Source organism: Oxyura jamaicensis, chromosome 27 (assembly GCF_011077185.1).
Source record: "Oxyura jamaicensis isolate SHBP4307 breed ruddy duck chromosome 27, BPBGC_Ojam_1.0, whole genome shotgun sequence".
Classification (NCBI taxonomy): Eukaryota; Metazoa; Chordata; class Aves; order Anseriformes; family Anatidae; genus Oxyura; species Oxyura jamaicensis.
Window position 1 is genome coordinate 655,894 of NC_048919.1, and position 26,784 is coordinate 682,677.

Here is a 26,784-nt window from a genome sequence, read left to right on the forward strand (position 1 = left end):
CCACCAGAGAGCTCGGGCAGGGAGCCAAGGACGTGGAACTGGAACAGGAGGAGGAAAGGGGACGATGTGCTTAACTGGGAAACAGAGAGCAGCACCAACACCTTCAGCAAATGCTGTGCTCAGATCTGTCAGGGGTACTGCTGCCTCTTCACACCCACAAAGGACTCTTCCCTGCATCCCCCAAAAAACTAGGGTGAAGTTTATTGAAACCAGGCTCCTCTTGAAAAATGCCACACTCAGTACTGTCTTCGCATTCTCTGGTACAACATATCAAACGCCTGGTCATGAAAACAAAATCTTTTTTTTTTCCAGCTTTTATTTTTTTCTGTGAAAATACAGGTTGAAATGTTAATTTCAAGAAATCACAGTTTTATAAAGTGTCATTCATTCAATACCAGCTAGTCATTCCATCACCTTACCCATGCCAGTACTGCCCCTCCCAAAGCTTTGTATTGCTTTGCCAAAGGTGATTTTTTTTCCCCAAAGACCTTAAGGAAGGTGCTATATGACAAGAGCCATCTGTATTTATCACTATTTGTCCTCCCTAACTTGTACTGGGATTCAGTCCTAAAGCCTAATTATGTTATTACACACAATTTAAGACAAATGTTAACAGGGATAAAAAAAACTTTCCTGACTTTCTTGTCTGTCAGTATTGCACAGCCAGCCTTTCTGGAAGCTGGGCTTTTTCTGCCTGTCACAGCAAAAACAACCAGCCAAATTAACAGGAAACTGCCCCAGCAGCAGGAGAGAGCTGAGATCCCAAGCTGGTAGGTGGCAAAAACATTAAAACCCTGGAGATACTTCCGAGAGCAGAACCACATTTCAGGACAGTAAAAGCACCAATGGTTTGTGGTATCAGCCGGAGCGTCTTTCCCACGGGGCAGGGAGAGCTGACGCCCCAGCCCGCTCCTCTGAGCAGCTGTCCCGTAAATGGTTGTTACGTGGAGGTCTACGGCCTCACTTTCTTGCTTGAGGTGGCAGCAAAATAGGATTGAAGTTTTTGGACAAAATGAACAGGATGGAGATACTGCCTAATGCTGCTGTGAGAGCGCAGGAGAACGTAAACATCTCCACCTACCCAGCAGAGACGATCCGGCTTCACAAGGGTTCCTGCCTTTCACCCACCCACTCAGGTGGCCCGAGACTAGCGTTAATGCTATAGATGAAGTGTAAAGCTCACAGGTCCCGCGAGCAGAGGACTGCTGCACCCTGTCCTACTGCTCAGCAGAGCTCGGGTCTAACACCAACGTACAAAAATGCACACCTGTGCATCGAAGCACTTTGCGGACGACAGTGGAAGCCGCGAGGTGCAGCCTTCAGGAAGGGAACAGACTATTCTTTTGCACTGACACATCACCAACAGTTATTATGACAGACTCTTCTTAGAAGCAGCCAACAGATTTTTCTCCTCTCCCCCTCAGAGGAAGCCCGAGGAGGGTGCCAAGTGCAGGAAGTTTGGTTGCTGCACTCAACCTGTGCTTGGGAGCTCCTGGGACCTCTGCAAGGCATTTTGATCCCTGTTGCTCCAAAGCCTAGAATCTGTAGTAGCTTATGGCATCTGACAAAAATTGTGCCGACTTCCCTATTCCTCCCCACTTCTGCCTGGAAAAGGTGTGCGTAATGTTTTAACCGTTTACTAAAAAGACTCTTAATGTGGCTGCATTTCAGCTATATTTATGTGCCTATTTTGGACAATTCATTAAGTGCTTTAGAACAAAAAAGTGCTGTAAGAGACTATACGCACAGTGGTGACAGGTTTAACTTCTTCAAGAGTTCCACTTTTCTATCGCATGATAACTTCAGTTTTCTGGTTAAGGATGTCGACGCCTAGCGTAGCAAAACCAGTCAATGTTCTGGGAGACCCAAGGGAAAGAATATCAATTACAGGTCACTGGTCCTCAAAATGGGAGGTCCAGAGCTTAACTTTTCCCAGCTATTTTAAGTAAACTTCGCTTGAGAAACCTGCAGACATTCCTGCCTCGTTGCATCTCCCAGAACCAGCCTGGACGTTGCAGGGCCGACCTTGCTCCCTGGGAGCTGCTCCTCTCTTCAGCCTGGGTGTCAGCAACCCCAGCTCTGTGGCCGCTGTGGTTCCAGCACTCTGGAAGAGGCACAGCACACCAGCAAATCGGTTTCCAGACACACAAGGACTTTGAGCAGTCCTGAACGAGTGCACCCAAGTACCTTAAACCTCCCTCTGGTTTTGTTCTGGGTTACAGAAGGGCTAGCAACACCCCCCCGTCTGAACTTGACACATACAGTTTCTGTATACTTTACAAAAAAATAATCACAAAAAAGTTCACCAATGATTAAGGCTTGTGGGCCCAGCTGCCCGTCCTGCAGTTGGTCGTCCCGCTCCTGGTACCAGCCTTTAAGTGCTGGTGCAGACAGGCTGAGCTAACACCATGCAGCACTGGGGCACTGATCTCCAGCGGAGGGGCTGAGCGGATGGCAGGACTGATAGCTGGGAGTGGGATCTAAAAAACAGTTCTGCAGCAGAATTCAGACTTTGCCTGAGCTGGCGGAGCCGCTGTCCTGCCCCCTCCAGGGGGAGCTGCGCAGACAAGGACAGCTCCTGTGAAGTTGCAGCAAGTCAGCAGCAGCAGCGGTGGAAACAGGGCTGAGGAACACAACCCTGCCCACCACGGAACACGCTCCTCCTGCCCTACCACGTACTCCCTTCGTTGGTAGCAACAACAGAGTGGGACACACCAGCTCCTAAGTCGGGGAGGAGATTCAGAAGATGAGAGCTGCAAGCAAAGTTCTTTCTGGGAACAAAGTTCTTTTCTGATTCAAGAAGGAAGTGTCTGCGGGGAAGGGTGGGAGGTGAAACCAAGCACCCAGCTAGTTACTGCTGTCAATTTTCCCCATGCAAAAGGCTTGAGGTAGAGATGATGCTACCCAAAGCCTACAGAAACATTAAGTTTTTCCTCCAGCTAGAAGGAAGTTAGCCAGCTCCCCTCAGCACAAACAACCACAGCTGCACTGAAGATATTCAACCTCCACCTCCTTTGAGCAAGCCCAGTAACTACCAGCTTCACCTCAGAGGCTGAGCAACAGGAGCTCTTATCCAATCCCCATATGCTCCTGAAAAGCACAATCACGTTCCTCTGAAAAGCAGGAATTTTCGTGTACCATTCTCAAGCTCAATCTCACACACCCAAAACAAGTAATTCCCACTGTTCTGGGGAACATCTAAGCTTCAGGACATGTCTTGGAACTGGATCAGAGCAGACAACAGAAGTGAGGCCTGAGAGCAGTGACTGCTGAACTGCTATCCTACTTCAGCACAAAACACCAGCAACTGCGCATGGTGCTTGATGGCAGGGGTGGCTGGAAGCTTTTGCAATTCCATATTTCAACAAGGTAAAAACCTCCACAGCAGAAGCAGCCTCACGGCCTGTTCTCCAGTTGACCATGTTTGACTCTCCACGTCCAGCTGACACTGCAGTCAGGGGCAAGGGTGCACTGCAGCTCAATACCAGAGTCGGGGACCTCCATGTCGTAGTGCACTGGCTGGCCTTCTTTGGTAACCAGACTGAAGGCAGGGACCCGTACCTGTGAAACAGAACAAATGAATCTGAGTGCCACTTCAAGCCTCTTTCAGAGCATAACAACCCATTAACAAACCCAGCCTGATTGGCAAATAACATCCCCACTCAAGAAAAGCTGCAGGGGAGAAGGTTGTGACTGGCAGAAACATCCTGAAATTATCTCATCAGAAAGTATCTCAGAAACCAGACTAGTAGCATTCACCCTGCTGCTAACTTGCCTCCTTGAGGTCGTTGGCCATTGCAGGTGTTTTCTGAACTGGCTGCATTTGGGCACTGCCAGTTCTTCTGTGGGCTAGTGACCGTTTGCTTTGTGATGTCCACAAGAATGATGTACTCCAAAGAGAAACAACAGCAGGGAAACATGTCCTGGACGTCTGCAACCTCTTTGTTTAGAGATGATCACCACATTTTACACTTGGATGAGTCTTGTTCCCACAGACACTCAGAGTCTCTTTCAGGGCCTGCCAAAAAGGCCCATAGTGAGGTTCACTGGAGTCTGCCAGTATCTCCTCCATGTTAACAAGCAGGAAGAATCCCAGCCAAACGCAGCCTGTTTCCCTTAGCTGGTGTTACTGCTCTTGAAGAAAAGGTCAGTGTGACTCTTCTATAGGCAGAGGGGAAAGAAGTTATCTTTCTAGTCAAAGAGAAGGATTTTTAAACTGGAGCACAGGTACTTTTTAAGATGGAACTCAACAACTATAAGCCAACTGCATCCTGGGCTGCATCAACAGAGTTGCCAGCATGGGATGGAGGCGACTGTCCCCCTCTGCTCTGCCCTTGTGAGACCCCACTTGGAGTGCTGCATCCAGGTCTGGGACCCCAGCACAAGAAGGATGTGGAGCTGTTAGAGGGGGGTGCAGAGGAGGCCATGAAGGATGCTCAGAGGCTGGAGCACCTCAGCTATGAAGAAATACTGAGAGATCTGGTGTTGTTCAGCATGGAGAAGAGAAGGCTCCAGGGAGACTGCATTGCAGCCTTAAAGCGACTTTTAACATGGGCAGATAGTGATAAGACAAAGGGGAATGGTTTTAAACTAAAAGAAGGGAGATTTAGATAAGATATTAGGATGAGTTACTTTACCCAGAGGGTGGTAAGGCACTGGAACAGTTTGCCCAGGGAAGGTGTGGATGCCCCATCTCTGGAGGTATTCAAGGTCTGGCTGGATGGGGCTGGGGGCAGCATGGGCTGGTGGGAGGTATTCCTGCCCACAGCAGGGGTTGGAATTGGATGATCTTTAAGGTCCCTTACAACTCAAACCATTTTATGATTCTATGAACTATGATGCCTATTATGATTTGCAATGGTTTGTAGTTCAGAAAATATCTTCTGGTATCACACTTACAATAAAAGCACTCAAGTTATATAACTAAACGCATCGTTAGGCTCCCTGAATGGACTTCTGGCTCGCTGATTTTAAGGCAGGATGAGGCTGCATGATAGAAGAAATTGCTTAGACAAAATGCCGTACTTAAACAACTCCCAGCTTTGTGTCTCACCTGGCTGCTTATCCCAGTGGCAATGTCTCCCACCTTTGTTCTCTGGAAATCCCTGATGTGTAAATTTTCTCCACTTAGCAACTGGACCTGGATTTTCACTCCTGAAATGTGAAAGAGAAGTCATTAACTTCTGCTGTAGGCATAACAACTTCACAGTCCCACACTGGAGAATTGACTCGCAAGACAGGCATCAGAAGACCAGTTTTTTTTTTTTTTTTGTTTTTTTTTTGTCATCAAGTATTTCAATTATGTAGGTCTTGGCAGGGCACAGAGGATTGCTGAAGAAAACAATGACTCACAGAGCAGAGCTGGATTTAGCAAGAAAGCAGCTGAAGAGACATATTGATTTGTACAACATGCCCTCAAAATTACTCTGTAGAAATTTATGGTTGTAAGGCATATAGTCTTGCACATGGCAGCTGCACAAGGCAAGGCATAAAGCTGAACTCCGTGGGTTCAGGAACTTCTTTGGCTTTTATTGGATTATATAGACTTGACTCCCACCCACCTATGACTGGAGCAGACTTGGCCTCGTGACAGCCCATATGCTTTCAGGAGGGTCTGTGCTGACACAGGAACTGAAGTGTAAGAAGAGTTCAAAGACTCCATACCCCAGATCTGCTAGATATTGAGAAAGCTGTACTCCACCATTTATCCAGACTTCAGAAAGATGGACTCACCATTGAAATAGCTAGGAGTGTCCGTGTGACGGCTGCGATTCAGTAGGTTGTTAAAGCTGAAGCTCTGTCCATCTGTCTGGCTGTTCCAGGAATGAATCCCTGAGCTCATAGTGTCCCTCAAGCTATGCGAAGCCTTCATGGAGTTCTGCAGAAGTAAGCACAAGTCTGTCAAAGGCTCCTAAAGAACGTGAGCTTCCACAAGATGCCAAACATGAAAATAACCTCAAGGGAAAAGAAAAATAGAAATCCACAGAGATGTGCGATTGGGCCTTGACTTATTCAGCATTTACCCGCCATCTAGAAAAGGGGATGTGTAACAATGCAACAGTTTGCAGACACAGAAAGTTATTCTCAATGGTCAAATCAGTAATCAGCTGAAGAGTTGGATGAAAAGAAAAAAAAGGGTTTTATCATACTGACAGGAGAGTAAAGCATTAGATAAATCTAATGTTGTTAAGTGACAATGCACAGGAAAAGACAGTAACTCTACATAAACAACTACATTGTTGTGCTTCTTGGAAAAGTCTATAGTAGAGTCATGGGAGGTCAGTCTGACAACAACAGCTTATCGGTAAGTACACATCAAAAGTCACATCAGTTGTTAGGGTTATGAGCTAGGCAAAAGAAATAGAGAAAAAAGCAGAGTCACATCCCATGCTGCACACCATGTTGTATCAACATCTGAACTACTGCAAAGAACTGTGCTCAGCTCTCCTCAGAAAGCACTACAATGCTGAGAAGAGGAACAGAAATAGGAAGCACAGATGATCACATTCAAAAATGACTCCTGCAGATGGCAGGCTATACCATTTTGGATTCTCTGTCTGAAAACAATGATTGAAATTCCCTACCTTATGAATAATGGAGTTAAAGCAAATGATTAATTAAACCTAGTGTTTAAATAATATAAGACTATACAGGCCATTAGTATGAGTAGGTTAAAACAGATTTGTGGAGATCAGATCCATAGACTGGGAGTGAATATACAGGAGAAGGGTTACTGTTCTGCCCCATTCTTCTGCTCCTTCCCTAAATATCCCTTCAGTGGCCAGGAAGAAGATCCTTGGCCATTGGGTCCAACTCAGCACAGTTCCTACGCTCACCCCTACTTCCTCAGTTCCTCGATTCTACATAAACAGGGTCAAGGCCACTGAGGTTTTCCAGATCCACACACTCGATGCTTACTGTGAGAACACAGCCCAGAAGAGCAACTGGAAGAAAGGGATCGTCATGGGACAACAAACTAAAAAACAACTGAAATCCTGAATACCCCATTGCCCAAGAACAATGGTTAATTCCTCCAGTATGCTGCAGAAAAATAGATGTCATAAGCAACAAGAAATGTGAAAAGCTCCAGATGTTCACTGGTCACAGCTTCCAGAGGTGGTTACCCTGCGACCCCTCCACACCCCAGTAACACAGATAGCATCCACGCATATTCACCTTCTCACTGGCATCGGACACAAATGGGCTGTCAATGCTGAGACATGAAAGCATTTGTTCTTGCTCTTCCAGTGAGTAAGGCTGTGAAAGGCTGTTCAAAAACAGTTCTGCAAGCAGAAAGAAAGGGAAGGAAAACATTTAAAGTGATTCCTTTCATGAGTTCCTGCTCCAATCCCAGGTATTACAATTAATACTCTAAGCATCTTCAGTGTTAGATAATGACCATTGACACTGGTGTCCGTAAACTACCTGACACATAATTTCTCTGGTAAGCAGAGGGTATTGCTACCACTGGGAAAACAGAGAAACTGAGCCAGAAAGGACAGAGGAATTGTGCAGTGACATGCAAGAAGTCAGAAAGGGCTCGCACCCAGGAGTTCCCAGTTCTTGCCTACTGTGCCACCTGTCAGTCTTCACTCTAGACCATCTGCATCATATCTAGGAAAGGGACAATCTTAGGTACTCTGCTCTTGCTCTTAGGTACTCTGCAACTTGCATTGCAAGGATAATGGAGGTCCAAAGCCATCTGAGAAGAAAGCCCTCAGCAACCCCTAAAATGCTATTGCTCACTTCTGTGACAAGTTACATTTCAAGACACTTTTTTCCTAGCTTGAACTTTTCAATTCATTTATGAAGACAAGAAAATATGGGATAAAGAATTGAAAGGTTGAGGTAATGGAACTGGACTACTACTTCACTGATTTTTCACTCTGAACTTATCTCTTGTTTTCAGATTCTGGACTGTTGGCTGGTGGGTATAACTTTTCAAATGCAATAGCCTGACTTCAACCACACTGCTTTGTTTGAAGTCTCCCATTCAAAAGGCCGATACCTTTATTAAAAGAATTATCTTTGAAGTATTCAAACCTTCATCTGAAGTTAGAATTGCAGATACTGTTTATACAGTGCACATAAGCACACATCTGAAAACTGGCTGCTTTTTGAGAGGTTCCCACACCTCCCACAGAAGTTCACTACCCTGGTCAGACAGTGGAAGGAAATCCTGACCACTACCTTCGTGGCATGTTTAGTTGCTTAAGAACTGCTAGTTTTGATAATATCAAGGAAGGCCAAACCATTCGTGTAACAAGAGATGCACTATGACCAAAATGACATTCCCAAAGAAAGAAAATAACTGCCAAAAGGCCAAACTAAAGCAGCTGTATTTTTATCATGTTATTAAGCAAAAAGCTGAATTCCCTACATAGCTCATTACTTACCTATTTCCAGCTGCTGAAGCTCTTGTTCTGAAATTGTTGTTGCTTTCTCCACATGGCTGCAACTCTTCAGGGGGAGAGGAGTCGAGGAGAGAGGTGGTGGATCCCAGATCCCAGATAACTCCTTGCACACATTCCAAGGGGCTCCCTCAACCTCCTCTGTTTGCTCCAGAGGTGGTGGTGGTAGGACTGGGCTTGCACAAGAAACTTTGTCTGCCAATTTTGGGTCAGAATGAGTCTCAGAAACTGGGCTCACTGTGGGGGACAGGGATGTCTGCGGATTGTTTTCTTTGTTCAGAGATAAATGTCTAGGCTCTCTGTATTCGCCTTTCCAGGGGCTTGTCACACCTCCCACTACAAAAACAGAGAACACAAACATTGTCATATAGAGAAAAGAGGTAAAGGTTTTCCTTCACAGACAAGTTTCAGAACTGTATCTTGCTGTGAAATGTGAAATTTAGCTTCTTCAGAAAATAGAGCCGGATCATCTCCACAAATTCTTACTGTATCACAGAGCTTTTCAGGAGGATTAAGTTGAAATAAATCATGGATACAACGGACCACAAGTATAAGTTACAGCTGAGGATGCAATAAACCTCTGCTTTCAGTTTTGCTGCATATCAGGCTCCAGCTCACTAGATGCATTTGATACATCAGCTGAGCAAGAGCCAAGCCACAGCACACACCTTAACAAGCCCATGTAAAGCACAACATCATCTGCTTCAAGTAGAGAAGGAAGAAGGAGCATGTGACAGCACACAGGAAATTGTAATTTATTTGGGTGAGAAACATGAAGTCACTTCAGGGTAATTTCAAAGAAAGGGATGTGGGCAAAAGCTATCAACCCAAAACGTACATCAATGCTGAAGCCTGTGCAAGTGATATGTTGAACAGACACCAGTAAACATACTGATATGTCCCTACAGGACCGCTCTAACACTACTGGTCACTTTACCAGCACGTGAAAGAAGCATTAGATACGGGACATTTCTACCTTCTTCAAGTGCAACACTGGTCTTGGTTTTCAGTTCAGACGCAGATGCTCGCTGAACAGGCTCTTTCTCCAGACCCATTTTAATAATTTCAGCAGTGAGAGGGTTGCAGGAAGGTGGAATTTCCCTCAGAGGAGGCGGCTCTTTAGCTATCTGTGAAACAAACAGGAAGTGAAAGAGGCTAGACCAGAGAGGCTTCACTTGATTTCAGAAAGGTTCTTCCAATCCTCAGAGAGCTTCCAACTGAAATTACCATTACATGAGAGGCCTGAGCAGTATTATATATATATATATATATATATATATATTTTTTACAGTTGAATGGCTCAAAAGTCACACCCAAATCATGAGCAGAATAGGAAAAAAGAGCCCTAGAATGTATAATATGCAACAGTCTAAATGGAGTAAGAAATTATTATCTGCCATAGCAAGGTCAGCATCATCTTAGAACCGTCTCTCAGAGAGACTTCCTGAAATGATTGCTGTTTAGTTAAGTATAATGGGATTTTACAGGCTTAAGTACCTTTTACTTGACATATTTTGAGTTACTTACCTTTAGACAGAGAGGATGATTATAATATTGGGTCCAAGGGTGACACCCATTAAGCATGTGCAGCATCATACAGCAACTGCTCCAGACATCCACTTTGGAGTCGCAGCGTTTTCCCATGACCACCTCTGGAGCCATGTGAGTTTCTGTGCCAGGCACATAGTTCCCTAAAACCATTTAAATGAAAATTCACTGCATGTAAACTAGACAATTGTTCCAGTGCAACTGCTGGGAAGCCTAAGGCAGCCTCCTTGTCTTTTCAGTTAAAGTGAGAAACAAGCCAGCTTCACCCAGAAAGAAGCATCACATGCTCCTACCAGCTGTTCAAGCGCTCCATGCCCCCATCAGTCTCATCCCTTATATGCAGATGTATTTATTAACCTTCCCTTCCTAGCATAGTTGGGAGGTAAATGCCATTGGTGAACTCAGTATTAGAAAATATATCCATCTCTTCCAACAGATGCATTAAGAAGCACAGTAAAGTTTCACTGCCAGAAGTCAGCAATGAATTTTTCCTTTGGTGGAGGTCAGGATTCTTCCCCAGCTGTTTAATGAAGTTAAAAATCTAACTCTGACTCGTCATGTAAGTTTGGATGTGATGTCTGGCAGGGACAAAACACTGAATGTGGTAGGTTGACTTAATTTTCAATAAAAATATAATACTAACAACAACATAAACACAACAACCTTCTAGACTGGAAGATAAGGACTAAATTCAACAACAACATATACATACAACAACCAAATTCCAAACCTAACTTCCTTTTAGCTGTCAGTGACATACTTCATGGTAGAGTCAATGAATGTTAAGTCTGGAAAATACGGTTGCCTGCAAATTAGCCAAACATGAATGTTCAAAAAGAAAGAATGAGTCAGCAGGACAATTCTTTAGAATCACAGCAGAAAAAACCTTACCTGTGACCAAGCACTTTCCCAAGCCATCTGGATGAAGGTGAGCAGAGTGACCAAAATCACACAGAAGAGCCCTGCTTCCATCATCAGACAAAAGCACATTTTCCGCTGCCAATGAGACGTTTTTAACTGGTCAGTCCCCTTTGTACTGTGGCCACTTAGAGGACAAAAAAGCCTAAAGCCCACTGAGCTACTTTTTTGAGCCCAAACCAAGGTCTATTATTCCTATGGAGTGTCACTGGCTCAAGCACATACACAACTATAATTATCCCAGTTATCGTCTATCCCACTGATGAAGCGGCCTGGGCAAACAGCCTGTCAGACCAACTGGACAACAGAAAGAGGTGACAAATACGATATGCCCAGCTGTTTAGACCTAAGTTAAGCTCCAATCTCAAATGCAGAGCTGAAAATGTAGTAAATAAACTTTAGACACTCACAATAACTCAATCTCCAAGCCCTTTGCTCCTTATAAGAAAAAGGGAAGAACAAGATACCTTAAATAGCATCCTACCTTTTACATCTCCATGGAGAATGTTTTGAGCATGAAGATACTCCAAGCCTTCTAATGCTTGTCCCAAATAACTGAGGGCTCTGTCCTCTGGCAGGCAGCCACTCTGCTTAATTAGCTGACCTAGTGAGCCACCTAGAAAGGAATCCAGAGAGTCCGTATCTGTTAAGTTCTTCTCAGCATCATCAACGTTCCTTGTTTCTGATGGAGAAATGAAAACTGCCAGGCCTGACAGCCCTTATCTGACACACAGAGGTTTATTCCTTTTGTTCACACCCAGAGGTCTTACTGCCTGTGGATACTAGCCTCTTTCATGAATGCTTTTGCTTAGCATCAGTTCAACAGTAGTGCTTTGTGTTAAAATCAACTACTCTGTGATCAGCCACTTCTAGGTGCTCCTGATCATCAGCCTTCCTTCACAGGCTGTGCTTTCCATGGGCCTGGCTGGAAAAAGGAGCCTTGGGCAACAGGGAACCATCTAGGTTTGCTTATAGAGCATCTCCTGTTCTAGTCCAATGTGTTTGACATGGTGCCATGCAAATAAAAATGAAAGCAAAAAAACAGTACCAACTATGTGGTTTAGTGAGAATTTACAGCTGGTGTTTGAGAGAAATGCATCTTGAATGGAAGAGGGGCTGGACTAGAAATGACTCCCCCAAAAAATGACCACTGCTACACACCAGCAGGGCTAACACAAACATATCCCAACCCACTCAGGAGTTAATGCTAGGAACACTTGGATACACCGGAGAATTAACAGAATGTAAAATTGGGGCAGGAGGAAGAGGAGATCAATGTCCACTGCATTTGACAGCTACAGTGATGCTCCCATTGTGGCTGTTCCTTTCTCACCCTCCATCAGCTTCATGAAGATGGTCACCCAAGGTCCTTCCTTCACAGCTCCATACAAGGGGACAACTTTAGGACTGGTTATCGCAGCACACGTTGTCAACTCCTCTGCACGGAAGTGTTCAACTTGTACCTGGCGTGACAAAGAAGCACCAAACAAATTTTGTGACACGTTCTGACAGACTTGTCCCTCCCCAGTGCCTGCGCCAGAGAGCCCTGCACTGCCTAGCAGCAGAAACTCACAGATAGCTTTTGGTATCAGAAATCGGTGTGTACAGCAGTAAGTGGCAATACAAAGATCAACTCCGAACAAGGACAAATGGAGTCTCTAAATCCTCAGTGCCCAAGTAAAGTGAAGATTTGTCAATTTATTTTTATTTTTATTTAAAAAAAAAAAAAAAAAAAAGATGCCAGCTTGCAATTCCTCTGGCTTTTGGTTACAGATTACACGCAATCTTCAGGAAGAAGGTAATTTCTGTCTCAATTAAGGAGATAATACTGACAACTTCAGTGTTCTGCTTTCATGAGATCTGAAAGAAGAAAAAAAATCTAAGGATGGTGCAGTACTTGGCAGACAACTCCTGTGAAATACGAGAGAATATGAAATATGCCTGAAGCAGTGATCTACACTGTCACCTTTTTAGGTGGTATTCAGCCTGCACAGAAAAATGGTTAAAGAAAAAATTTATTCACTGAGTTTGGCCAAATAAAATAAACCAAGAATTTGCTAAAGACCAGAAAGAAAACATGAGTCATTATGATTCTGGTGGGAAAAGGATGTATCATGTTTCTTCATTGTCAGCAATCCAGCTATAGCCAGTTTACTTTAATCTCAACAATTTGGAGAGCAGGTGCTTGCAACACCAAGTATGGTGAAAGAAAGTCAGGTAGTCCCCTTCTGACAAGGGCAGACAGCAGTAATTCCAGACAATTACTTATGTGAAATGAAATACACCATAGTTTAATGTTCAACTTGCACGTTAGAACTCACTGGTTAAGAGTTTGGCCTCAGAAGATACTTCTTATCTACAGAAGTATCCTTTGAAATCCTCTAAGAATTAGAAAAGTAATTGCCATTTAGAAAGACTTAAGAATCTCCTACCCTCGTGTATTTCTTTTCAGCACTGCCACCTCTCCTTCCTGAAAATAGACCCCATTACTAACAGCTATTTCTCTTGAGACAGTGTAATTGCACAATGGATGATAAAACTCAGTAGTTACATACTGTCAGAAAACAAGCTGGTCATGGTACCACAGAATTCCACATGTAAAGCATAAGGATGAAGAATAAGGATGAAGAATAAGAAATAATTTTCTACTTGCTTTAAACATGTTTGTTTCTATCCACCTGAAAAATGAAATGGTTAAAAACCTGGACAAGCTGGCTTAGTCTAGCCACTTCTGTATTTCCACCAGGCAATACATCAAGTTGACACCAGTGTAAACAAAAAAAGCGAACATTTTAAAACTGAAAAATACAAGTTTGAATTCTTTTCTCACATAACATTTTTGTACTCAAGACAAACACTTCCCACACACTTTTCAAAGTTTTCTATTGGAGTAATGTGAGAAACAGTTCTACAGAGGTGATAAAAATGTTCAAGTGTTAAGTTCAAGTTAAGTAGTTTGTGTTCTCATCAGCTACTTCCATTATAACTCTGCCTTCACCTCTGAGGCACCCCATGGCCGCCTACAAATCAGTACCCTCATTCGAGTTACACACACATCACACATCATATGACAGTGGCACATGACTTGGTGTACAACAGATTATTATGCCAACTCCTGGAAAAACACATATCCTTGCTGCACCTGTAACAGAATCACCTCCTTACAACATGCCAGTATTGTGTATGGCACTCACTGAACAGGAGAGAGCTCTCTCCTTTTTGAGTACCTATCAACTGTCTGATCTTTTTCCTACTTTACTCTGTTGCCAACAGAGAAACACCTGCCATGGCTCCATTTATACTGGGTGTGTTTTAAGATGGGACTAGTTAGACAAGCATACAACTCGGAGCTGTTTTTTTTACCCTCTGCAGACACTAAGAACACACTCAAGATCTTCCTGAAATCTCTACTCTTTTGGCCTGTCTCAGTGCAAAAACCAAGATACTTTTAACACTCTTTGAAGCCAAATGAGCCTATTTCTTATTGCTAAGCTTGCCCTACTGTGCACACCTCTGTCTGCTGCTTCTCTCCATGCCACCACCTTGATGCTTTCCCTTGGACATAACCACAGCAGCACTGCACTGTGACTGTACAGTCTGTGGAATGAGAAGACACTTGCTCTTTACAGAATTATGGAATCATTTAGGTTGGAAAAGACCCTTAGAATCATAGATTCATAGAATATCCCAAGTTGGAAGGGACCCATAAGGTCAAGTCCAACTCCTGGCACCGCACAGGTCTACCAAAAATTTTAGACCATGTGACTAAGTGCACAGTCCAATCTCTTCTTAAATTCAGACAAGCTTGGTGCAGTGACTACTTCCCTGAGGAGCCTGTTCCCGAGCACAACCACCCTCTCGGTGAAGAGCCTCCTCCTGATGTCTAGTCTAAACTTCCCCTGCTTCAGCTTACCCCTGTTCCCGTGGGTCCTATCACTGGTGTTTATGGAGAATAGGTCACCCACCACTCCACTCCCCCTCGCGAGGAAGTTGTAGGCCGCGATGAGGTCTCCCCTCAGCCTCCTCTTCTCCAGGCTGAGCAGGCCCGGTACAATCATCAGGTACAATCCTCCAACAATACAAGCCATGTAACATTACCAAGTCCACTGCCAGACCACATCCCTAAGCGCTACATCCACATGTTTCTTAAATACCTCCAGGGACGGCAACTCCACCACTTCCCTGCGCAGCCTGCTCAATGCCTAACTATCCCTTCCGTGAAGAAACTCTTCCTAACATCCAGTACACACCTCCTGTGCCTCCTTATATCAGACAACCCCCCCTTTCTCACACATGGATTACCTTTTTGGCAGCGCACTGAAATCCTGTCTGTTTGTCCTCTATTTTGTAAACTTCTCCAAAAGAGCCAATGCCCAAGGAACCATGACACTTGGTCCAATGAACTTCTTCTCGGTACTCGTAATCCACTGGCTTTAGTTTCTAGGGGATAAAAATCAGAAAACAAGATGAAGCACATAATACCATAACTTTTTAAAAATCCATGATCAAAATTACTTCTGTCACTGGCTTGAGATGACACAATATGGGAGGATCTGACAGATTTTTGTGTGTGCCCTATTTCACCTAAATGACTAGTCGCCTTTGCCATAAAGAAGACCACCCGTGTCTGGATAGCTTTGGAGCTCCAAACTATTCCTTTCACCTACAAGACTGTGAAGATGAAGATAAATTCTACAAACAAAACAAGATTCATCTGACTAAATTTAGGCATCTATGTGTGAGCAACACCTTTTTTATATTCAGTTGACTGAGACTGTGCTTTACATCTCAATGTAAACATATTCAGGCAGGTAAGTAACACCCTGAACTCCACTGACTGTACTGATAGGGTCGTCACTGATTCCAGCAAAAAGTCCTCTAAGAGGAGGATAAGGAGCTGGCCAAGATCTGAACTTGGAAGAGATTAATCAGGTCTGTAAGATTTTCATGCATTTGCAGTGCCCATGTCCTGTGTTTGGCAAGGGATAGTTGGTAACTTACTGGTTTACCACCACAGGCAGCAGACATGCTTTTTGCAATCTGTAGGTCCCAGGTACCTTTTTCTGTCTGTGTCACAATCTAGGTGAACTATAGCCAATGAAATATTGCTGTCTGTTCACCTCAGTGGACTGGATTCTTTCACAGACAAACAGAGAAGACGTTTTTGAAGACTATGCACAGAAATACTTCTCATAAATAAGCATACATAATTTGTGAATGAGTGAACAAATCAGAGCCACCAATATAAGACAGGGCTTTATGTCCTTCAAATAACATCGCATCTACCTCTAACTGACAGTGTTCAACCATATCAGTACCCACGCAGAAAACGCGGTCATGTTACTGAGGCCAACACATGGATATAGGTTCTCTCTCTTCTGAAGCCCAAGAGAAACTGCCTACCACAACACTAGTGTGTAGGATCAGAAGATCACCTCGGTAAGTAGCACGCCTTCGTTTTCATCTGCTTTTTGAAATTGTTCCTTCAGGTCCAGACCGCCTCCTCTCCACGTCTTGGCTAGGCTGGCTAAGTTTTGTGGTTCACCGAGACTCACACTCCCCTTCAAGGCGTCTACCAAGTATTCTTCCACAGAAATCTTGTCCGAACTGTTTTTCATGGACTGGTTGACGCAGTTGGGGAAACTGTATTCCAAGTTTAGCCCAGATAAGCGATGCTCACTGTCTTGATAGTTGAGATCGCCATGGAAATATGTCTCCAGAGCCTTCAGTTTCATGTGATGGAGAGGACTGTCCAGATGTGGGAAATGAGGGGGTATTATGTTGTATGGAAAGGGGTGGAGAGTTTCAGGCTGTGGAACACTGTCCCTCTGATAGTGCAGTTTCCACACATGATTAAGGCACTGAACAGGGCTTATCAGCTTGTGCAGTTCTGTTTTGTATTGGCTCTTTGGTAAATGGAGTTTGTCTGTGGACAGAACTTTCTCAGGTTTCTCAAATGGCAGCGGATCATAAATCAAATCCTTGTTAAGTTCTGACAACCAAAAATTGTTTCTGAGGAGAGTACTTTGGTGTGTTTCATCCTCCTAGAAAATAAACCAGAACAGCTGAGGAGGAAACTCATTATAGCCACCCAAAATTCAAAGAAGAATTGTTAGGAGCTTGCAGGGGTCCCACTCCTGCAAAAGGAAGGTCTAAGGATTCTTACCTGGACTGGAATTGGGGTGCAGCTCTCTTGTTCTGGAGTTCTGGGACCTCGCCTGCCAGCAGCCACTGTTTGTATTTTCAGCTTGGATCGTTTCTTGTGACGTTTCTTTCTTGTTTTACCACGATGCCTCCCTCTCCAACAGGTAGGTGCCATTTTCCCCTCCGTTGCATGGGCCACATTGTTGGGGATTTGATCAAGACTGTCTGAGCGGCTATTGGAAACCAAAATGCATGAAGTCTCTTAGATCTGATGGTGAAAGCACACCCTCAGTTAACAATTACGACCGATGGAACAAGAACAAGAATTAGCAATTCTGCTTTCTGAGATATAAACAATAGAGAACTGTAACATAGTTTCTTGCCTTCTAATATGTAGCAATTGTACCTTCAGAATCAAGGCACAGTAGTACAACTGGCATTGCAAGGAAGAAATACAGGGTATGGGGAGAGAAGCAAAGCAGTAACGCTCCCAGTTTTTGCAAATTCTGCAAGGAACAGCAAGACTAGGGGGCAAAGTAGACAGCGAAAAGCACCGAATGTCTCCAGGTTGCTTTGAGACAGTTTATGTGTATGATTTATAGTGAACACAGAGATTAAGTATAAATGTAATATTTAAAAAATTGTTAAAATGAACAAAAGTGCTCATAATGTATCTTCTCTATTTGAAAGAAAAATAGGTTTTGCAGCAGAGAAAAAGGGTGACGAAGTGCACTAAAATGGAATGGCTCCAAAAAGCTAAAGAAACTAGCACGTAAAGCTCAGTTACTGTAATCATACAATAACGTTTCCAGCAATGCATGTGCGTGCGTGTGTGTGTGCAGGTATATATAAAACAGCACTATCCAAAATGACAGCTGAGGGCTTATGCAAATAGATGCAGCTCTCAGAAGGAAAATTTACCCACAGTTATTCAATAGCAATCATAGTAGTTGGATTTTTTTAATTGAATTGTAAGAGAAAACAGGATATTTGATCTCCAAATGAAGAAATTATTGTTCTTTTAATCCATGCAGTATATTCATTTGTCTTTATTGAACAGTGATGCAGCTCACAGCCACCATTGCTCTCTCCATCTTTTCCTGCTGTCTCAGTGCACCACTGAATGCTAACAGATCCCATAAGCAGAGGTCTGGGTACTGATATTACCACATTGCCTTGAACCTGAACATACTCCTGACGTGCATTCCACATAAAACCCCTAAGACATGGTTCACACTGCATTTTTTCAGATGGTTCGTGGGACAATGTCAAAGTCGGTGTGCAGTGTCAAACCATATAACCCACAAGGTCAGATTCAGTGCCTGAGATCTTCCAGAAAACAGGCAGAACCTAATTCTATATCCCTGTTACCCACTTCAGAGAGTGCTGGGGCTTAATAAAGCTACAGCTTGTGCCCTACTAGGCACATACTGAAGAAAAAGCAGCTCATGCCCAGATGACTTCAGAAAAGCAAGTCCCAGAGACCTCCATTTTTCTCTTGCAATGGTTACTCCCCCTTTATCTGTTTCAGCTTCTCTTCAAAACTCTGTTGCTGATGCTGTTACTAAGCAAAAGTTCTTCTCTCATCCTCTTTTGTTTATCCTCCCCAGAAAAGCAGCAGTTCCTTTTTCTTATGAAAACTCCCAGCAGTAGTCTAATCTTCCCACAACTTTTCAAAGAGGATGGTGTAACGAAGTTTCAAAAGCATCAGTGCTGTTCAGTTAAAAAAGACCAAAACTGTCCCTTGGATCCTTCTACTTCAAGCCCATGAACCTCAAAAAACACTCCATGATTTCAAAACAAATTTGAGATCCCAGATAAAGTGGCAGAAAACTACAAAGGCCAGTAAACCAGCTGGCATTGACAATGAGACACTGCAAGGCTTTTTGAGTAGTTTTTGCTTAATCTTATATTTTCTTCAAATATATAAAGAAAGGCTTTGAGGAAGACACTTCAGGAAAGACATGCTCCTCCCAAACCTCAGACACTAAAGCCCATCCAGATAGGGTCTCTTTTAGAAACATAAACAAAAGCAAACAGAGCCAGTGTGATTTGGACAAGGTAACACACACAACAGTGAAGGTGGGTGTTCACGTTAAGAGATCTCTCACCTGTAACGTTTACTATGAGCAATAAAAGATCTCTCTGATAAAGTGGGGCTGAATTCCTGACTGTTTTCACCTGTGTGAAAGAAAACAGCATCATCACACATCTTCAGTATCATGCAAGCCCTCTTCTGGTAACTACCGAACTAAGAACCACCTTTCCCAACTTGCTAAACCAAACAGTGATCCAGACAAATCACACTCACACAGGCATGCCACATTGCCTGCAGTACATTCCTTCTCCCCTGGAATGATATAGCCTCCCAGCACTGTGATCTCCTGATTCCCCAGGTATTTCCCACCCTTTATTACTATTTTCCCACCCTTTATTACTATTGTTATTATTTTTTTTTAAAGAACACCCTTCAGAAGTCAGCCAAGAACAAATGAAGGACATAGATTTCTAGTCAACAAAGCTAGGTGCAATGGCCACGTGCTGTTCTTTCTGCTTTATTCAGTGGGTGCTGCTACATTATTAAGAGATTTCATGAGCTTCCTAAATAGAGACTGGGATGTGTCATCAACTCCAGCCCATATGGGATTACAAATAGATTTCAGCTCAACTCTCCAGGAGTGCAAAGCGAGTGAAATCTCACACCGCGTTACGCATTCCTTTTTCTCAATGAACAGCAAACCTCCCTGCTACTTACATTCTGCTTGGGCAATAATAGAAATTGATGCACAGCCTCCTTCTGTTTCTTCTTTTGCTGTTCCTTTGGTGATTACATCATTCAGGATTTTCCACTGACTGTGAAAGATGCCCTTCTTCGAATCTTCTACTTTGCAAACACTACTTTGCTTTTCACTCACTGTCTTGTTCAGCCCCTTCGTAGCTGTGAGCTCCTTCTTATGCTTGACAGTTGGATCAGGAGCTCCTTGGCACGTAATTCCCATCACTGCCATTTCACAGGTTCAGAGAGTCACTGGTTGAGAACAAAAAGAAACAAAGCAAAACACTTGTCAAGATTATTAACTTCGCAGGCAGAAGCAGCTTCATGTTCAATAGAAACAGGAGCCTGCTGCAGGTATCAGATTAACACACAATGCAGACCAAACCAAGGTCCTGTCCAACAGATCATAGAACTGACAATGAACCCAGGACTGCCAGCTCTCCATCCCTGACTCGTACCACTGAAGATCTGAAGAGTCAATGTTATTTTCAGTACTAAAAACATGAGGCTATACAGGCTTCAAAGGGAAGTTTATTTTTTGGTATATTCCCTCAGCTTAAATGCAAACAGTGAAACCAGATAGTAGAGGGAACTCTTGTATCGCTAAACAGGAAGAATATACATTAAAAAAAAAAAAAAAGCGAAGACATGGGAGGTTTTCTCCTGGAGCGCACTAGGAGAAATGACAATAAGCACACAAAACGGTCATAAAATCCTGCTAATTGCTTTCCTCCTTGTACTCAGTTGCCCTGGAATCCATTTCCCATTTTTCCTTCCAATGAAGAAAGGTTAGGCAACGAGCCTGCCCGTACACAGCTCCTCCCTCTCTGCCTTCCTTCCCCTTAATTGCCAATAACTTCTGAAATCCTTGGTCAACCACAAATGAGTCTGAGAAAAGAAAGGCTCTTGCAGCCCGTTAGATCAACTTGAGTCAGTGCTGGAGGAGATGCTGGCAGGGAGCAGCTCCACAGCTGAGCAGCACGGCAGGGGCTGAGCAGGGAGCACAAACACGGCTTTGGTTTTGCCCCCGCTACCCCCAAGCTGGATTCTGGAAAAGCTAAGCCAGAGCAGCTTTCTTTTAACCCAGAAACCAGAGCATGCTCGATCACCCCTTAACCACCCAGGTCGCTTCCTTCTTCTGTTCTCCCACAGTTCAAGTGTAAAATCTTAAAATGACTATTTCCATCATTAAACAACCCATGGAAATTCAGAAACCTTAACAGGTGGTAACTACCACAAACCCAATATGAGACGAGAAGCAGGGACTTTTGAACAAAGGCCAACAAAAACAAGATCACAAAACTATTACAGGAGCATGTCTTTGAGGCTCCTCAATTTAAATCTGCACCAGGGGGTTTCTTGTCATTTTTTTTCTTTCCCCCCCAAACAGCTGCCTGGGGCAACAAGACATTCACCCAGACAGGCTCTTTGTCACTGGACGGTGACAAATGCGGCACCAGCGGGAGCTCAGTGCCTACAGGGCCAGCAAGGGAAGGGGAAGGGAACAGCCTGGGAGCCAAGTGCACGAACCTTGGTGTGATTTGTAAATGAGTCACCTAACAACCTGGCAGGTATACAAGGAAAGTCAACAATGACCACATTCAGAGGCTAAACAGAGAACAGCTGCTGTGCAAAAGAAGTGCTGATGACAGTATCCCACTCATTACACCCATCCCTCTCCCTCTTCTCTACAGAAATTATGTCAAATCTCAGTGCTGTAAAATAATCCCTTGGAGCAGCAGAAAGCCAGCCTGCCAGATGACTAACCCAAGCCACCAGTGAGCAAACTGACAAGTTCAGAGCTATTTTTACACTCACTCTCTCCTGATTTGCATTAACTCTGTCCCTCCTTGCCCTCCTCTCACCTTCAAGGACCTTCAAAGATCGCAGTGCAAACCCATCCCCATCTCTGAAAACATGTAATCCTCCAAATCACTCCTCAGCTTAGCTAAAAGACAACACAGGGAGGGGAGAAACAAAATTGCAAGTCCTTGCCACCCTCTGAAATGGAAAAGAATAACAAGGAAACTTCACTGAGATTAAAGTCAACAAAGTACATAGCTCACGGAGGACTAAAAAAATAAGAGGTAGCTAGTGTAAGCAACAGCCGGTGCTCAGACAGTTTAATGTGTGACTCAGGTCTGCAGGGCTGTGTAGGCACAGAAGCTGCACGCCCAGCCTGTTGAACCATTGCCACACAGTTTGCAGGACTTTGTAAGGACCAGAAACCCAACTGTTCTGATGGTACGTACAGCACAGCACACTTGGCAGAAGTTCTGATCAAAACCAAACCAGAACTTGTATATAATTATTGAAGTATAACTTCTCTCGAAGCTACACCTGCAGGACTGAACAGGCTAGACTCATCGCCGTGCAATCCACAGAGGTAAGCCCCAATAACCTGGTCAGGGGCACTCGGTCCTCACGCCCAGGCCCACAGGCATAGCTCTGCTCGGTGCAGCTCCAGGCAGGAGCCTTCAACGCAGTGAGTGGGTACCAAGGTTCCTCGGCAAGACCATTAAGAATGGGATTTGCCCAACAAGAGGCACGCTGGAGCTGTGGTTTCGGCTGCCTGTGTACTCGCCACCACCCAGGATGAGCACGGTTTCCTGTACAGGCTACAGACGTGCAGCACCGGGAGCCTTGCTGCTGAGCTGGAGGGTCGCCGCTGCCTCGTGCCCCAGAGTTGCCTCTCTGGTTTTCAAGGCCTCGTCTCACTCATCCAAGTCACTGAGACTTAACTGTGAGTTTTGTTTTCAATATCCCCAACTTCCTTCCTTCTGTAGACATGTGTACGGACTCGTTATTTTCAAGGAGAAAAGAAAGGAGAAGTCAGGTAATGATACGGCAGATGAACATGAATACTACGCCCCCCGCCCACACAGGGCTTTTGCTGGCTGTGTGAAAGGCCCCTTGCTCCTTAACTTCACCAAGATTTAAGCTCACATCTCGTTAACTAATGTCAGTTCTCACTGCTGTAAAAAAGAAAGTGTGTTTTTACAGAATGAAAGCTGAACACGGATCAGATGTGTGGTGGAGGCACCGGCCCGATGGCAGTGGCAACTCCTCCCTGCAGCACTGCCTGGGAGAAACTGGTGTCCTGGCTAAGGCCACCTGAGGCCTGTATGGAGTCAGAACGAAGGAGACACTCAGCATTACTAATGCACGAGAGAACCATACATTTTCTGCTCCTTTACAGTCTCCTCCCTCCCCTGCCCATCCTCAAACAAGTCCCTGTTCACCGTCTTTGGCTCCTCCATCTCCACACTGGCCCTTCTGCTGGAAGCCGTTTGTAGCAGGGACCTTAAAAGCACATTTCTGTGTTTCATGAAGTTCCACTCTACATAGGAAGACTCACAGGTTAAAAGAATAACACAAATACCTCTTCAGCACTAAAGCACTCTGCAGCACACCATCATATGCAATCCTGCTTGGTCTGCATCGGTCAAATCTTCCTTGCCTACAGATTTTTGGAGAATTTTGGTTAACATTTTGTTGAGCAGCCCATAGTGTTAAAAAGAAATTGGGAAAGAGCTTTAAAATATGCATAAGACCTCATAGGTCAGCTTCTAAGTACGTAGATTTCTTCTCCTAGTCTGAGTGTGAACATTCAGCAGCAGTTTCACATTGACATTTAGTTTAAAAAAAAAATCAAGTTGTCTCAGTGAGGTTTCCCACTTCCTTACTGAGAAGAGTTTGATGAACAATATATAAACTTAGGCTAATCCTCTCTTTTGCAGTTGCTATTGGTTTATTAAAACAACACAACTAGCATTTTAAACCATGTTGCATTGCTGACCACTACCACAAAGCAACAGCAAGGGAGAGCAAGGAATTCACATATCACTAGAGCAGGGAATGTCAACTGAAAAGAAAAAACATGCACCACACAGTCCCAGTACCTGCTGGCGGAGCTATGGTTAGTCAAGAGCGAGCCAAGTCCACAACCAAAAGAATCCATCTGGAGTATTAACTACAAAATCCTCAGGCAAAGACATCAAGCCTTACCAAAAAACACTTTTCACTGGGGAAAAAAGAAGAAAAGATGACACTTGTTAATAAAATGAATCACACTAAAGATCTGGTTTGCGACCCGATGAGTAGAAATGTGTACAACGCTCTTACAGCCCAGGTACCACTTCCATTTGTTCTTGCCTCCTCGGTGCCGTCTCTTCTCAGATGCTGCAGATGAGCTTCCTTGCCTGCCACGTTTCAGATGGAACTGAAATTAAGACAGTTCCGTTTTTGGCTGTGTCAGTTTAGGGCTTATTATTGTAGCATGGGCCTGGGGTTGTTATTTAAACAAGCTCAGTGCTGTCAGCAAGGGAGAGGTTTCGATTTGTCTCAGAAGGGACTAAAAGAAAAAAGTTGTAGTACTCAACAAACACCCCTATCTTAAAACACACTTAATGCCACTGTAAGGTAATATGTTTAAGAGGAAAAGACTTGCTTCAAGTATTTAAGAGTTCCAAAGTAAAAATAAATAGAGCGGCTGGCTGATTAAACTGCTGGTGAGTCAGAGCAGCAGTTACTATTCCAGGATGCTCACAGCCTTCCCCTCCTCTTGCTCTACACAGTGTTATCTTTTTGCCTGTCCAGCAGGCTTCCAGACAACCTGCCTGGTTCCTCTCGGTGTCCCACGTGCTGCCAGGTGCTGCTGCACACACCTCCACCTGAAGGCCACCAGGTAAAGCCAAACCACCGCAGAACTCTCGGTCTGAAGGATTTCACTATCAGCGTTATGTTTAAGTTGTGTTACAAATGATAATAAATATGTCAACATATTCTTTAAAGTGGTTGGATAGTAAATATTTCAAAATCCCATTTCAGCCATTTATATTGCTTACTGTAAACAGCACAATAATGAGCCTCGACTTCTTTTGAGTTGCCAGACAGTAGTATATTGCAAAACTTTGGTTCCAAAGTCTGCAGGAAAAACATTTGACTGGGTTTAACCATCAGCAGAATTTCCAAAAGTATCTGAACACATCTATCTTCATTTCCTCGAGTACAAGCTTAAGAACAGCTCACCCTTTAACAATTCTTTCCATGCTCTTGAACAAAGATAAGAACACCATTTACCCAGAGTTTATAAACATCACCGCATCCTCATTCATTCAAAGCGCCCAATTTTTCCAAGCTGCTTTGCAAACAAGTCTTACAGAAAGCATCTGAACAAACTCTGGCCCGGCAGACTCAGGACACTGCTTAACAACAGCCTGGTTTTGAAGACCCACTTGTGGAGCGGCTATTTCCTAAATTACAGCAAGAAGGTATAGGAAGCACCTAGATGGACAACCTCCAGCATTAACCACAGATGCACATTAAAATCAATTCTGCCCGAGTCAGCAGGTCCAGGTTTTTACTACTTGTTACAATGAATTGCTCTGTGGCTTGAAATTTTCAGTGCGCATTTATAAAAATGTCATGTAAGGCTATAAGGAAGCACTATTGATGAAATGTTAAGCAAAAAAAAAAAAAAAACCAAAGCTTTGTCAAATTTAGCATAGAAGCATTTCTATGTAACCCTAATTTACAATCAGTCCTGTGAATTTAATTATTATCATATGATAAAGTAGAAATAGGAACTGACCAGAGCATTTTTTAATTCCCCATCCTGAGCAAAATTCCACGAGATAAACTTCCATTGTAACTACAGCATGCAGGGAGCACCTTTCCGACAAGACATGCCCCGTCCTCTTTGGCACCTTGTGCTCTGATGCTGCTCGAACGTGATGAGCAAAGCCCGGCTTCCTACAGCTCCAAGTCCCACGTGCCGAACCCTCCGTCTGGTCTCCCCCCACACCCTCCTGATGGCATGGTCCCCTCACTCCCCCTCTTCCCAGCACCTCCATACCCTCTGCAGACCGCCGTCCCTTCTCCTCGGAGCCTGATGCTCTCCCAGCTTTGCCTGGCGCTTGCCACTGACCTCAAAAGTTGCAGGAGGCGAGTTACAGGGACAGCACGGTCACACCTGGCTCCTTCCCGTTAGCAGCCAGAGGGATAATTAGGGACCACATCACTGCCACAGCAAGGGCTCAGCTCTGCCTTCTCGCTGTTAGCACTGGAACAAGATTCGGGACAAACGGTGGCAGAGCTCACTAACCCCGGTGATGCCGGGTCAGGCCCTGCAAATCCTTCAGGTTTTTTGTTTGCCACAAGCTCCCTTGTTATATCCCTTCTTCACAGCTCCCTTGTTATATCCCTTCTTCATAACAGTTAAAATTTAATAGTTAATAGCAAATGACTCATTCCAAAGGAATCTGGTGGCGGTGCCAATAACAGATTTTAACGTGGTTAAAAGGCAATAAAGCGGCATGCTACAGACACGCATTTCAAAGTCCGGCCCAGTTGCTCTTATCACTACTGTCACGGCCCAGAAGGTGCAAGTAATTGCCCGCAAAGGAGCGAGAATAAACACCTCGTAAAAGAAATTCGGGGGCTGCTGGGTGCTGCCCCCCGCACGTCCCCACCAGGCAGACAGGAAGCACCGAGCTCAACCACAGCGGCGACTAATTAATCACCAGAGCAGCACCAGAACCTCCAGCCTCAAAAAACGGCCAAGGGGCGGGTCATTCCAATTTTATTCAGCCCTGGGGTTTAGGGCACCGGGCCCCATTCTGCCAAACCGGGAGCAGCCCCGGCAGGGCGGGGGGCACTGGGGGGCTCGGGGCTCCGAGCTCGGTGCCCCCCGCTCCGCCGGGGCTGCTCCCAGGGTTGCTGCCCCCGCCACCAGCTCGACCCGAGCGGCGCCCAGCGCCGCCCCGCTCCCTCCCCCGGCACCTACCGCGGAGCGCAGGGCCCTGCACAGCCTCTCCGTCCCCGGCGGCGGCTCCCGCACACTGACAGGCGCGGCCGGCCTGCGGCTCCACCCCCCTCGCGGCGCCAACCAATCGGCGCCACCCTCGCCCGCGTGACGGCGCCCCCGCTCCCGCCCCCGCCCTCCCGCGCCCAACCACCGCCCGCCGCCTCCCGCCGGCCACGCCC

The 26,784-nt window shown here is 44.8% G+C and overlaps 1 protein-coding gene across 2 annotated transcripts; it reads right to left on the bottom strand.

Moving 5' to 3' along the window:
* Positions 1 to 298: 298 nt before the first annotated feature.
* Positions 299 to 26,684, bottom strand: MAP3K14 (mitogen-activated protein kinase kinase kinase 14). 2 transcript variants are annotated; one of them, XM_035347752.1, is made up of 16 exons: positions 26,585 to 26,684; positions 19,777 to 20,049; positions 19,133 to 19,202; positions 17,044 to 17,254; positions 16,313 to 16,921; positions 15,180 to 15,317; positions 12,211 to 12,340; positions 11,362 to 11,493; positions 10,851 to 10,955; positions 9,939 to 10,102; positions 9,388 to 9,538; positions 8,397 to 8,747; positions 7,177 to 7,283; positions 5,734 to 5,878; positions 5,054 to 5,154; positions 299 to 3,561 (listed from the first exon to the last, which is right to left on the bottom strand). In XM_035347752.1, the coding sequence occupies exons 2-16, from the start codon at positions 20,027 to 20,029 to the stop codon at positions 3,397 to 3,399; spliced, it is 2,832 nt and encodes a 943-aa protein (XP_035203643.1). In that variant the 5' UTR covers positions 20,030 to 20,049; positions 26,585 to 26,684; the 3' UTR covers positions 299 to 3,396. The 2 variants fall into 2 exon arrangements, with proteins under 2 accessions (XP_035203643.1, XP_035203644.1); XM_035347753.1 differs by lacking the exon at positions 26,585 to 26,684 and adding an exon at positions 25,727 to 26,363.
* Between the last annotated feature and the right edge of the window lie 100 nt (positions 26,685 to 26,784).